The sequence below is a fragment of the Ciona robusta genome, chromosome 14 (genome assembly GCF_009617815.1).
Source record: "Ciona robusta chromosome 14, ASM961781v2".
Lineage (NCBI taxonomy): Eukaryota > Metazoa > Chordata > Ascidiacea > Phlebobranchia > Cionidae > Ciona > Ciona robusta.
The window spans coordinates 3,523,468-3,538,176 of record NC_143248.1 but is presented as its reverse complement, the minus strand read 5'-3'; the positions used below and the strand labels follow the sequence as shown (position 1 = coordinate 3,538,176).

At 36.9% G+C, this 14,709-nt stretch overlaps 2 protein-coding genes across 5 annotated transcripts in view; one reads left to right on the top strand and one right to left on the bottom strand.

The window, feature by feature from the left end:
- Positions 1–836: 836 nt before the first annotated feature.
- LOC149725037 (uncharacterized) overlaps positions 837–14,709 on the bottom strand; it is a 16,078-nt gene continuing 2,205 nt past the window's right edge. The window contains exons 2-8 of one of the 4 annotated variants that reach the window (XM_089893063.1): positions 5,105–5,413; positions 4,970–5,017; positions 4,688–4,775; positions 3,822–3,976; positions 3,265–3,331; positions 2,788–2,902; positions 837–2,167 (exon numbers count right to left, since the gene is read on the bottom strand). In XM_089893063.1, coding sequence (XP_089749189.1) covers positions 1,771–2,167; positions 2,788–2,902; positions 3,265–3,331; positions 3,822–3,976; positions 4,688–4,775; positions 4,970–5,017; positions 5,105–5,362 — 1,128 coding nt within the window. In that variant the 5' untranslated portion in view covers positions 5,363–5,413 and the 3' untranslated portion in view covers positions 837–1,770. Of the gene's footprint in view, positions 2,168–2,787; positions 2,903–3,264; positions 3,332–3,821; positions 3,977–4,687; positions 4,776–4,969; positions 5,414–14,709 lie in introns of all 4 variants that reach the window. The other 3 variants (XM_089893060.1, XM_089893061.1, XM_089893062.1) reach the window with 3 other exon arrangements.
- Positions 9,770–14,709, top strand: part of LOC149725036 (uncharacterized) — a 13,798-nt gene continuing 8,858 nt past the window's right edge. Inside the window, exons 1-3 of the mRNA XM_089893034.1 lie at positions 9,770–10,510; positions 11,036–11,211; positions 14,285–14,336. Of these exons, the coding sequence (XP_089749160.1) occupies positions 9,983–10,510; positions 11,036–11,211; positions 14,285–14,336 (756 nt within the window). The 5' untranslated portion in view covers positions 9,770–9,982. The remainder of the gene's footprint in view (positions 10,511–11,035; positions 11,212–14,284; positions 14,337–14,709) is intronic.

Here is a 14,709-nt window from a genome sequence, read left to right as displayed (position 1 = left end):
TTTTAAAGCAAACCAGTGTTCAAACTGAGAGCTGACAGAGGCGCACTTTGTAATGGCTCTCGTTGAATGTAAATAAACAGACATGATTTACCTTTGCTTTTCTACCAACACTATTCTACTTACTGCTTTGTGTATAAACGTCGTTTCATAACGTCCTAAAAAGATTGTTCAAATATGCATACGTCATTACTATTTTTTACTTAACCTTCCTTTTAATAAAAGCCGATAAATATTGCAGAACAGTAGTTTCTAAAACATGCGGTTATATTTATTAAAACTCTAGGAAAAGCTGTACCGCTTAAGTAATTGTTTAAAGACGATACCTTGATAAGTTAAAAGCGCTTCTTTGTGTGGATACACACCGCTAAAATAAACTACAGCCGTTAGACAACTCTTTCGCAAAGCTAAAACAAAACGGTAACTTATACAAGCAAATAAACGCTGTCTGCGTACAAGCGAGTTAAAGCGTGCCGCTCGATTTCGTTTCTAAAATGCAATAGAACTGATAGAGTCTTGCCTAAAGCAAGCAACAGCCGTTAAACATCATTGTGCAAAACTCTTTTTGCATGAAAAGCGCCGGTCGTGATGTAATAATAGTGAATTCCATCCCGCCGACAAAGCGTGACGGATAAAAATAGAAGAAAACAATTAAGCTAATGTCGTTTAGTATAACTGTGTTTGCAGCTGTATGACATTTGTACGTTACATTACTGATAATGTGACAACACCTTAAAACCAAAATAAAGACTTTATTTTTAACCCTCGGTCCATGAAAACATACCACAAAACAGTCTTTTTAGCATTCGGGCACCTTTTCTAAATAAGGGACAAGTCAGTCACGATTTGATCACAATTTCTATATTTAGCATATCGAGAAGCCTTTGGCTCAGCAATGCTCGTAAAAACGAATGAAAGCAATATGAAAATAGAAAGAGCAATAAATATAAAAAGGAATAGTGCAAAATAAGCGAGGATAAAAAAACGCTTTCGCTCCAAAATGTTCGAAATTCAGAAAAACCGAACACTTTTTGAATTTCAAATCTCCAATATATTGCGCAATGATTTATGTCGAGTTTTTCAGATTGCAAAAAAAAAACTAAAAAAGAAATTACGTAATCAGTAGTAGTAACCTATAAAGGCCGGTAAAACGCCCAAGTAAAGGCAAGGCTTAACATAACTACTCTGTTTACGGCTCCGTTTTAATTCGAACACGCCCCTGAGTACAGGAGTGTCGAACATACTAAGTGACATAAAACTGTTCCCTCTGATTATGACGTAATCACTGATGATTATGACGTTCTCATGGTAGTTCGAAGTTATGAGAACGCGAGATTTTAATTGGTTGAACTCAATTATTGAAACGGCGCCTCGATTTAATGATTACAAGAGTTTTTATATTGCCCTTTGCGTTTGGGTCCGTCAGCATAAGGTGTGTTGTGGGAAAAATCGCTAATGTCGCCTAGTACAAACCAAAGGCGTATCGCCGCCCGCATTTTAATTAAGAGGAACGAACCTTTCGTGTTTTTACCTCAAATTGCGGAGAACAGTTACGTAATTTCTAATAATCGGGTAAGCGACGGATTTCCGGATTTCGCAGAATTTGGAGTTGAAAGCGGAGTGTAAAAGAACAGGAAACAACAATAAATAAAACTGAAGAATTTTCGCGGTTAGAAGTGCGGTCGGCAGAGGGCGCTCTAGCCGGTGACGTCATCAGATGACGTAACGTTGTCGTAAATTTTGGTTAGTAGCGTCCATTGAGTCGAATGACGTTTAAATATATAACTTGCATTGCGCGTTCAGGTATACCCAATCTCGGCATATACTGTAAGGCATGCCCTCAACAGGGTGACAAAGAATGTTCCTATAATCCTCCGATGTTACTTGGCTGCGGTTCAACATAAAGTTGGCCAAATATTTTGTCTGCACGACCCGACATTCGGGGATTGGTCGCCCGGGAATCCGGATGTTGAAATGCGGCGCATTTGGCTCGCATGCCCCGACCTCGAAAACTTGGTTGTAAAGATTGGTTCTATTTCCATGGTATAAGAAGACGTTAGCCCCAGATATCCAGTGCACGGCAGTTACAGGTTGGACCATTTTTAACGTGGTGGGGCAAACTTCTAACCGGGAAGGGGCGGTCGGTTGAGTTGTGGCTCTGCTTCGTGTTCTGTTGATAAATAAACAACGTTAAATATGCAAAAACAATAAAAGAATTAAGTTAATTAAAGAAAAATAAAGAAAAATATTGAAATGTGAGGTTTCTTATTAAATTATTAAAATATGAGTTTTTTATACAGGTACAATTTGGAATAGGGCAAATGACGATAGATATTTTTTGGATTTTTATTTCGGTCTATTAGCGATATACAGTAAACAAATAATTCAATATTTTTTCCGTCTAAACTGATGGGTTACACTTTAATATAACCGACATAATCAATATTACACTCGATATTTATATTTAAAAAATACAAAATGGCAGAAATGGCAACAAAAGTCTGCGTGTGTTGGAATATTACAATTATTAACATATAGTAGAGTGGGGGTAGATGGGACACCTTTAGCACATAATATCCTGATCGTGTTTTAAACAATTAACAATGGTCTATAAGAGTTGTGAGAACATAGTTTTATAAATCTTTGAATGTTTCTTGTTTACTATTAAATGGGATGAGAAAATAGAGTCAAAAAGTGTCCCATCTTCCCCCACCCTACTGTACTACAATGAAACACCATTTTGGACATATTAAAATTTTTCCTGAAAAAATTTTTTTTTAATTAACTTACACCAATTGTGGTGATCGTCTACGTCTAAATCTATAAGATAAACGACGTTTTTTACGTAACAATGGTGCCGATGGAGACGTAAACTCAGCAGTTTCGGAAGTTTGAACTTCGTTGGCTGTGAAAAAAAAGTAAAATGTTTATAATACACGTATAAACTCGTAAAATATGTAAAATTTTATTAACTATTTTCCTAGTATTTATTTTTTCTTAAAAGTTTTTTTTTTATTTTCAGAACATTTGTTACAAACATATAGTAGGATGAGGGAGATGGGACACTGTTCATTCTATTTTTTGTCCCATTTTATAGTAGTAAACAAAGAACATTCAAAGAATTAAAACTGTATCCTCACGACTCCCATTGACCGTTAATTGTTTACAACACGATCATAATATTTGCATAATATCTGTGTTAAGGTCTCCCCCCCCCCCCTAATATACATCGTTTTTTTTGTGAACAATATTATAAACTGGCCTTACCGGTATGTTTCGTAACTTCTGTGCGTTTCGTGGCCTGCATAAGTTTTTCCACCAAACCGTCAATAACCTGTAATAAAAAAACGTCGTTATGTTTCACGCACGAACGAAATCGACACATTAGTAAAATGTCATGACTCTAATAAATAGTGAAACACGTTTGCGTTCGGGGAAGCCCCGAAATGGATACCGCGATATAAATACTTCAGTCTGCAAAGTAACAGACACGTAATCGTTGCTTTGGGTGTTTTTCCATGAATTAAATGTTATTAATATTTATTCGCAAACATGAGTGTCTGCTTGTGCCTTCGTGAGAAATAAACGAGCCAATATATACCCGTTTGAGCGGATAAAAGTGAATTTTTAAATCCTTTCGAGTTAATGATCAATTTCACCCAAATTGTAATGATGACTAGGTTAATACATTTAATGTTAAGACGGTTTAGGTTTTGTATGCTACGAAAGTTAACCATTTTTCAGAAAGAAATTGAAAATTTCGAATTTTGTCGCTTTAACCTGCTTAAACTTGATTCGTTTAAAAAAAATTAAAAAAATCTTACTTTAAACGGTTGTTTTTGATCGTACACCACCAAGCAATCTTGGGATTCTGGAAATCCAAGTATTTCGCATTTTTCTGCTGGAGTGAGGTTCGTATCGTCCGCACGAATGGATTCTTTTTGTACAACAGTCTTGGCCCCAACATCAGTGCGTGCTTCTGTGGAACACGGCCATGTAAGTTATGTTGTTTACTCTTTATGTTTTGACATATAAGATTGATACGTTTAGAACTAGTCGTCTTTAGTTCCCAAAATGCATCATGGACTCTATCATTGTATGATAGCGGAATTTATCGACATTTTATTAATTGTACAAATGGGATAATACGAATTTTAAATTTTCGGAATATTTCTGAGATATTTTCTTAACTTTTATCATTTTCTTCGATGCGCGTTAGTATTCGTTGCACCAATTGAGGGTATTAAGTGAAATACAACTTATTAAAGTGAGTATAACGACGATGCGGGTTTCAATCCAAGGTTTTTGACGTCATGGCGGCAATTAAACCTGGCTGTCGGCTTTTAATTGCTCGTCTACGAGCTTTTCTTTGAAGATTTTTGAGGCAAAATACTGGTGTGGAAAACGGTCGGAAGAGTAGTTGAAATTGATTGATAGCTTCATATTGTTTCACACGATTTAGTGAAAGGGTGCGGCTTTGTTTTAAAACGCGTTGAATAAATGAAAATATATTTTAATTCTTTTAATTTTCTTTCTTTACTACTAAATGGATCGAGAAAATAGATTAAAAAATGTCCCATCTCGCCCCCATCCTACTATGTATTTTAACTACGACGCAGCTACCTGCATTATCTTGTCGCAGCTATGTAAACTATAGTGTTAATGCATTGTTTATAAATATATGACCTACCGGTGGGGCTGGCGTTTGATGACGTAATTGGTGATGTAATTGATGACGTAATGGTGGTTTCTGTTGAGCTTCCGATCCCAAACAGCTTCTACAAGGAAAAAACGTGTTAGAAGACTGTTTTCTGTGAAAGAAAAAACCGCAAGTTTGTTATGGTGGTTTGAGTTCGTGTGTTCACCTAATGCAAGGTCGCATGCGCGCAAAAAGTCGTGACAGCGGCTACGGGTAGCGCTGTGTCAGAAAACGGTCCGCTCATAATCGCTTTGTAAATTGTTAAACAATCACCTGATTGTGGTTGAAGCAGCTTGCAACACAACTCATTCTTCCGGCCTCCTGTAGTTTTGCATTAAGGGAACAACCGTTACCACTGCACGATTTACTGCACATTTTCTGCACCATCTCACACGTTTCGCTGCATACCTGGCCGGATGAGCCGCAGCCCTGGGATTTCGGAGGCGATCTGCGGGAATTGGAGGCTTGGATTTCGGCCGCTCTCATCTTCCGTAACAGTGTATGATAACTGGTTTGATGGTGAGCGGGTATATGGTCAAGATAAGATGCATTTGCTGTTGATACGAAGACGAGAAGAGAAATTGCTAGTTGCAGTCCGAGCCAGTGACATGTCGGGGTATTGGTAGCGTTTCTTTTGTTCCCAGACATTTGGGTCTGTGACGTCATTATTGAATCGATTAGTGAGATCGACAGTCGATTGTTAATAAATAAATTAATCTGTAAAAAATTAATATTAGAAATCAAAATTTCTTAATTTTTAAAAATCGACTTGCGCAACTGTAACAAACCCATTAATTTGGTATAAAGTAATTATAGATCGCCATCACAGTTTGTACACCGCCTTCGTATCGCCACCTTTTAAAACCAACTAATAGAAAGCATTAACAATTTTAAATAAAATGTATAATAAACCTGTAACAGGTAAAATCTTTTTGATATTGAAAATAATTAATACACGGCTGCTACTATTCCGTGCGCTGCCTTTGCGTTTCTGCGCGTCTGGTGTCGCAGCCAGACGCCGAATGACCAATTTCTATCTAGGCACTGCCTTTTATACTCAAGCGCTGCCCCGACTGTGGCGTTAAAAATAAATATTAGGCCTTACGCAATGGTAAGATACGTCACGCAATAAGGGTGTACTGGCAGCGCCACCATGCGGGGCTGTCGGAATTATATAAAATAACAGCGGTTTGTTTAAGACAATTACTAGGTATTAGATAATCGAATTAATATGATATATCTGACTAGTGATTAATTAACTTGTAATGGCGCGGACCGTCTGGGTTATGATTCTTTTATTGAATTGCTGGCCACAGTTTCTTCCCACGCCCCTAAATTTCTCATTACGTAGCCTTGGACTCAAAAATCCTCTCGAGAGAATAATTACGCCATTAAAGACTTAACAACAATTGCTGGCTGACGCCGCTTAAGTGAAAGCGCTTTCAATTATTCCAATTCAAACTATGAATGGAAATTGCAGCGCGTAAAAACATTCCAATTCTTCTTACAAATAAGATTTGCATCCCACACGTTTGGTTTGCGTATGTTGCAGCTTTATAATCTGAAACAACAAACTAAGAAGTTAATCATAAATGCCTTCTCATAAAGTGCACGCAATTTTGGCCTTTCTCAATAAAGATTACCAGAGCGAGCGCCGACCACCCCAAAACGTGCAAAATTTTGCTATGTCACAATTTTCTTAGCTGCAAAGCAGTAATTTACAAATACGAAGTGAATATTTAAACCGAAAACGTGCCTTGATCAACTATCAACGTTACCGGTATAGAGGAAAATAGTTTCCACCGGAAACAGAAATAGACATGACGAAATGTGTGTGAACTTGGCGAGAGAGCCATCGTGAATAAATAAACAAAACACTCGGGCACAAGCTTGAGGTTCATGTTCTGAACGTTAACGTGCATCAAATAGTTACCAAAATACTCAGGGGTCATGTGCTATTAAAACACAATTAGTACAAAAAGCAAAATTTTTCCGTATATATAAAAAAAAAAACGATGTTAACCGGGGATAAAATTTATTTTTAAAGTCGGTTGTTTCCAAAAGGCAGATCAAGCAAGCGTGGCATAAGAATAAATCTAAACTTGAATAATTAAAAAAGGCCCGGTCTAATTTAGTGTTAGATATTCCGTATCGTAATATTATTTAGACTTTTCCAATTAACAATTTTATTAAAAATTAATTCAAGTCTAAGTCGTGACCGAGTTTTAAACAAAATAGAAAACTCTGTTTTACTCATGCGCTGTATTACTAATAAGAAGGATATTAGATTTCCCACAAAATGCACCAAACCCCTAATAACAGCTACACGCCCGTTTATCAAAGCAGTTTAAATCGCCGCAAAGCAACCCACATAGTAGTTGTCCATTAGTACGGTACATATTCACCGCATGTTACCGTACAAGCCTAGCATCTCGGTAGTTAGTGGCCACATTTTTACCGCGTATTTTCGTCACCCTGGTCACGACTTTTGCACCGCCAGCACAGGATTACACCTCAACCCCTCACGTTTTAAAAATTCTGCAAAGTCACTGTCGCATCCTATCCTATACAATATACACCGCATTTCGCCTTAAACGATCTGCGAAATTTTCTCTTTTATTCAAATTTTTTTCTGCAGAATTCGTGATTTGGAAATGTGTCTAATGAAAGCAAATAAAGCTTCAGATAAATAACCATTATCAAAGCACGGTAAATATGACCACGTTTAACTGCATACAATTCTCACGGTAAATCGAATACCTTTAACCACAAGTGTAAACAAAAATAAAAGCTCAAAAATAAAAGTTTTTCCGTTCGGATTGTAACATAAAAGGAAATTCATTTATAGCGAAAACTAACAAATTAAAATATAGGTACATGTTTTTATTCTCTACTATTGTTCCATTTGGTAGTAAACACAAAAACATTTACATAACACAGAAATATAGTAGGGTGGGGGAAGATGGGACACCTTTAGCACAGAATATCCAAATATCCTAAATATGTTTTAAACAATTAACAACGGTGCATGGGAGTTGTAAACATACAGTTTCCTAATTCTTTGAATGTTTTTTGCTTACTACCAAATTGGAAGAGAAAATAGAATGAACAGGTGTCCCATCTTTCCCCACCCTATTATATAAAACCATACCCTCACGACTCAAAAATAGCGTTGTTATTTGGTAAAAACAATTTTAGTTATCACTTTAAATATACATTAGTGCCAATTTCAACTTAAACAAAAAACAACGAAGAGGAGAAAATTAGTAACAAAACCACAGTCGTTAAACACACTCACAAATAATGTATTTACTTCTACTCGAATTTATTACAATTTGAAAAACATATTTATAATAATCAATTTTAACAACAAAATATTATAACGCATTATGGCAACGATTTATAAACTTGTCGGCCCGGCTTTCTGAAGACAATACAGATTAAAAGATATTCCATGAACTTGTATACCACCACACAGCAAAGCACAAACAGGTAAGTAGCAATTAATCCACAGGTGTTACTCTTACATTCCTATCAATAAAAGAACAGAAAGCCCTCTGTGATTTTGTTGTGTATGCAGCTTGTATTACGCAAGTCGACAGCCGTGGTAACTTCACTACATAGCCTCTCATTATGAATCGTTGTTGCGGTTTCGCTTTTCAATTCAGAAATCTCTGTAATTTCCTAGCGATCTAGTTTGTAATTATGAACGGTAAGATTTTGGAGATCTGAAGTCAAAGGTCCGTGTCTGTCTCCGTAATCACTTCGAAAGCGACGTCGAAACGCCTTGACATAGATTCTTACTCCTGTCGAACAATTAAAACGTCGCGAAAACGCTCCATTCAAGAATTCCGTCACAAAACAACAATTATGACGTCGACAGTGCGCTTTCAAGGTCACAAAGTTGTGGCGAACGTTCCATTATTGACAGCACTTAAAGAACAAAGTGGCCAACCTCCCGCAGAACGATCCGCTCTCTCTTAACTTCTTAGCAACCAAACGGCGGCGGTTATATACGCCTTGCCATATATACCTATGCAGGCATTAGTCATTCGCATTAAATGCGTGCAATTATTTAATAAATTTCAACCTACGGTGGTCTGACTCGTAAAGCAAACGGATTGGCGGACAGAGTAAGTTACTAAGTAGGTCATACTTGCGGTTTACTGAAAATTACAAGCCACAAATTAATTCCGGGCAGATAGCGTTACTGTATCGCATATTTTTGCGTCTGCCAAATTATTTTCGCCGTTAAGTTGTTTTAACGAAACCGTAATCAGCCACGAAGCATCTGTTTACACTGGTGCCTATGTCTACTTCCATCTGCGCCGCATATAGTGAGTCGTGGCAGTTAAACGTGCGTCCAATTCGCCCCCATATCATATATAGGAACAGGTGCAACCGGTAAAGCCACAACTTAGCGGCATTGCATTTGTCAAGGAAAACGTTCAAGCATGGCCCATATGCAGTTTGGGCAAAACTGCGTTTAAAAAATGTATATATGCGAACACTTTCAAAGTGTATAGCGTATATAAATATACAAGAATGGGGAAGATGGGACACACTTTCATTCTATTTTCTTGTCCCATTTAGTATGAAACAAAGAACATTCAAAGAATTATTAAATCTTATGCTCACGACTGCCATGGCCCGCTGTTAATTTTTTTAAAACACGATCAGGATATTATATTATGTGCTAAAGTTGTCCCATCTTCCCCCACACTACTAGATTAATTATGTAATATAGTATAGGTTGGGTAAGATGGTCCATATTTGCAATCACTTTTATCGTCCCATTTGGTAGTAAACAAAAAATATTTACAATTACAGAACTGTATAACGGTTTCCTCACGATTCTAAAAGAGCGTTGTTAATAAATAAAAAACATGATGAGGAAAATGGGATATTATGTGCTAACGGTATCCATCTTACCCCACGGTAATATATAACCGATCAGTTTTAACCTTTTTTTAAGTTTGACAATGCAAACGTGACTAACCACTTGTATACATGGGCGTTAAAATTATGTGTTGTAAAAACCCGACTATTATAAAACGCAATGAATACCACAGGCCGCGTATTGGTGTGGGTTTGAAACGTAGCACGGGTGTATGACGTTGCGGTGATACAAATCATCTTCTTTGCCCACAATGTTATTTGTGACGTAACAAGTTTCCCAACGCAGCAGCCCATTTATCTGTGCAGGTGATTCAGGCTTCCTGCATTCTATTGTTTATCATCGCTGTACATAAAGACCGTTATGAAGTAATTTAAAAACTATGCGAGATGGCAGAGTCAACGCCGGTGTCAGTGAAAGACAGAATTCGAGCAATGCAAGTGCTAAGCAGCGACACGGTAGCGCCGAAAAACAACGACGTGATGTATATGTCACCTAAATCAATACCAGTGAAGGGAAAAAATGAAAAATCAAGTTTGGTACTCGAAAACCTGGACTTAATAGAGGAAAGCATATACAACGGTTCGGTTGATGACGTAGTAGCATATATGTCACCTAAGCATCCAGTGTTAAGTCCAACTTCAGATCCGGACTTGTTTAAAATGGTGGACATGACAGAACTACACGAATCGCCCACCAAAAATTTATCTAAACAAAAACAACCTGAATTTCCAAAGCCTGTCCCATTGCAAAGTAGCGCGGAAAAAACGGATCTTCCAAAACTGCTTAAACCAAACCACAAATCGCACAGTACGATAAAAGATCGCTTCAATCAACTGGATTTACCAAAAAAGCAGCGGAGAATTTCAGACCATGTATTTGAGGCGATATCAGAACCAGAAGATCCTTACATAGAGGTAATGTATTAATACGGATAATATAATGGGGTGGGGGAAGATGAGACACCTTTTCATTTTTTCTCGTCCCATTTGGTAGTAATCAAAAAAAGAATTATAAAACCATATCCTCACGACTCTCGTGGGTCGTTATTTCTTTAAAACACGATTAGCATGTTTGGAAATTATGTGCTAAAGTTTTCCCATCTTACCCCACAGTATTATATATATTAATGCAGTGGACAACTTCAGCGCAGAATTTTCCATATTTACTAATCGTGTTTTTAACAATTAACAATGATATTTTAGAGTTGTGAAAATGCTTTTATATAGTTCTGTTAATATTGTTTGTTTAATACCACATGGGACAAAAAAAGAGAATGAAAATGTATCCCACTTCACCCCAACGTTCTATAAATATATACGTATGGCTGGTGCAATGAGAATGCAACTAGTTATCTTACAACTCGTTTCGTCATGTTTAATACTACGATTTATGAATGACGTAATTATAATTTGTGACGTCAACATATTTTATAACTTCAGGCTGCAGACGCCACCTCCTCGCCGACATTTCGCGGAAAGGTGCAATTACGTCACGTGTCCAACGCTAGTGATGACGTAACTGCGACGTCACCAAAATCACCGGGTCAGTCGAATGGAACAAAAAAGCAAAGTTTGCTAGTTCAACGTGGAGATTTATTATACAACAGCTTTATAAGGTATAAGATATAGAATATAAAAATATTGCTGTTGTTTGGTGCCAATGCCTATATGCAGTTATAGTATTGTGGGGTAAACAATAGTTCATGTTTTTTAAGGTGGCTGTACACAGTATCCGGCGTACGAATTCGCATGCGAAGTCGTATGCAAACCCATTACCGAGTTCCGCATGCGGCAGCGAAATCCGGACAAAACAGACAAAACGGCCGAATTCTGGATACTGTGTACAGCCACCTTTAATCGTGTTTTGAACTATTAATAAAGTCGTGAGAATATACGTAAAATAATTCAGTAAATGTTCTTTGTTTACTAACAAATGGGTCAAGAAGCGAAAATGAAAGCATGGACAATGTTACCCCAAAATGTAATCATGTGAAGGACCAAACTCGTACGTAAATATAACTAACCACCATGCTTAATGCTATTGCGACCGGTCCATGGTGGTAAAGATGACTGTCTTGCCGTATTGGAACGAAAGTAGTAGTCGGGATGCTATAACAGTCACTGTTACTACCACGTATGTTTATAGTATGCCATTTAACCTTACGCGATTACGCATAGCGTATAAATACATATATTTACATATATGCATGTATCATCAGATAAAGACCGAAACTCACGTATCTAAATTGTATATAGTAGAGTGGGGAAAGATGGGACTATTTTCGTTCCATTTTCTCGTCTTATTTAGTAGTAAACAAAGAACATCCAAAGAATTTAAAACCGTTTTCTTACGACTCCCATAAGATGAATTGTTTAAAACATGATTTGGATAATTGGATATTATGTGCTAAAGGTGTCCTATCCCCCCCCTCCCGTCCTACTGCATATTGTTGAAAATAGGCACAATTTACAGTAGGTTAGTTGAATAATAATGCTATAAATGGAAATTTAATTAAAAAATAAATGTATAGTAAATTAAGAGTATGGTGGTCCATATTTTCATTCTCTTATATCCATTTAGTAGTAAACAAAGAACATTTACAGAATTATACAACCCTATTCTCAAAACTTAAAAAGCGTTATTAATTGTTCAAAACACAATCACAAAATTTGAAATATTTTGTGCTAACGGAATCCATCTTACTCCACAGTACTTTACAGTGTGTTCTTATATATACACTTGTCAGCAATGACGTGTTACGAACACAGGCGTTATTCCCCGACACGCGTTTACAATAAAGGTAACAACAACAAATGGCAACCACAGAGGTTTCTACCGTCGTGTTCTACGCCTACTATTTGTGTACATATCCATATCTTTAGTTGTAAATCTGCGCTGACGTGACTTTTCCCTCTGTTACCGAGGCGGTAGCTCGTACTCGGTACCAATGAACATACGCATGAATTTTGGCCTAGAAAATACGGTAATAGATACATGGTCGAAATTTTACCACGAGTTAGCATAAGTAGGTGAGGCGAACCAGAGCCGTTTTTACGAAAAAGCAAAAATCGGGCCACCCGGCGACTGAAATGTCGCTCAGCATGTCCACACACCTTAAGTAATAGCAACGATATTGGTTTGGGATAGGCCTTGTAAAAAGACTTTAATAAATGCCAGTGACGTGCGATGGCATAATACACCGAATCTTGTATTGCAGATTGCAATCGTAATGATTGTTAAAAAATCAAAGCCAGTGCAACCCAATGCACTCACGCTGTAGATGTACATCACTTAATGAGCGATGTTTTAAATTTTAACACGAAAATTACGTAAGACTTAAGTAATGGAGTTTTGATAAGCTGCACGAAAGCCATATAACAATAATAATTCATAGGTTATGCGAGTTTTTATGTTCCTATAATACTACAAGCTTAATTACCGTGACTGATAAGATAGAATAAACATATCGTATCTTATATACTAGGAATTTAATGGCCGTGACATAATAGAAGCAATACCCTTATCTTGTCGTGACGAATTACTTATAGAAATTATCCATGCAATCTCTGCGTTTGATTGACGTTTAATTTTGCAGCATTTTACAATTTATCAACGTTTTTTTCTCAAGTTTTTTTTCTGTTTTATTATAATAGGATGGGGTAATATGGGACACATTTACCACATAATATTTAAATATCCTGGTCGTGTTTTAACAATTAACAACGGCCTATGGGAGTCGTGAGAATATAGTTTTATAATTCGTTGAATGTTCTTTATATACTACTAAATGAGCCGAGAAAATAGAGTTAAAAGGTGTCCCAACTTCCCCACCCTACTGTATATGATGTGAAAAACAAATGATATTTTCGCCACTAAATGCGTTTATTTTGATATAAACTGAATTAGCGACTTGTATGGGTGCAGTCGTCCCGCTAAACATGGACTTATATATCAGCGTCGATTAGCAAGTATCAGACAACAGATTAGAGCCGTAAATCACGATCGTATTTGCTTCTACGCCCACAGAAGCGACAATCGATCAGGCTAATGCTTACGTATGGTGAAGATTTGACGTAGCACCCACAGAGCGCTATCTACATATCTTGGCTAGACACGATGTAGCTATAACAGACGTACCGTGATATATGCTGTAAAAGATAGACTTTGACGGTTCACGCCTTTTCTGCTGGCAGGACGGCATTATCGTATTAAGACAAAATCGTCATGCGAAAGCCAAATACACCTTAAAAAAGAGCGTTTATTTTTAAACGCAGATCTCCATCGACGGTTATATAAAACTTTGCGCAACTTACGCAGAAAACGCAACGTCTTAGACTGAACCGCATATATAAAATATTATGGCTGACGCACCAAAATATTTTGCGTATGTAGGCTGTACTGTGGGGTAAAATGCACGTAATATTTTATATTTCCTCATCGTCATTTCAACAATTAATAACGCTCTTTTTATAGTCGTTAGGATACGGTTGTATATGCTTCCTAAACATTCTTTGTTTACTACCGAAGGTGTTGATAAGAGAGAGTAAAAACACAGTTCATCTTAACTTAACGTACTATGTTTAATAGAATTGGGCCCACTTAAAACCACATACAAAACTTATTTTAACAATTGAATTTTTATACAAATACTTGGGTATTTAAGCAACAATATTTTCTTTGTTCCTTAGTATACCAGATAAGAATGACGGAGCAACTACAGACAAATCAAATGATCGAAAGGTAATATACATGGAGTATAGCATTCTGTTCGATATTGGTTATAGGCACATCAGGGATTTAGGCCAGAGTTGGCCCATTACCCCATAACTTCCAAAAGTTGAGTATTAGATTTCTTTATATTTTAATCAACGATGAAAAAGTTCACCGGTCTTTTGTATATACGATACAATGTGTAGGGCCTATATAGTATTTGTGTCAAATAACTTGGTTTAAATTATAATAGCTTGCCTTTCAATCACATATATTTAGTATCGTATGTATGTGCCGATTTAGTTGTACAGTAGGGTGGGGAAGACGGGACACCGTGAGCACATAATATCAAAATATCCTGATTGTGTTTTAAACATTAACAACGGCCTATGGGAGTCGTAAA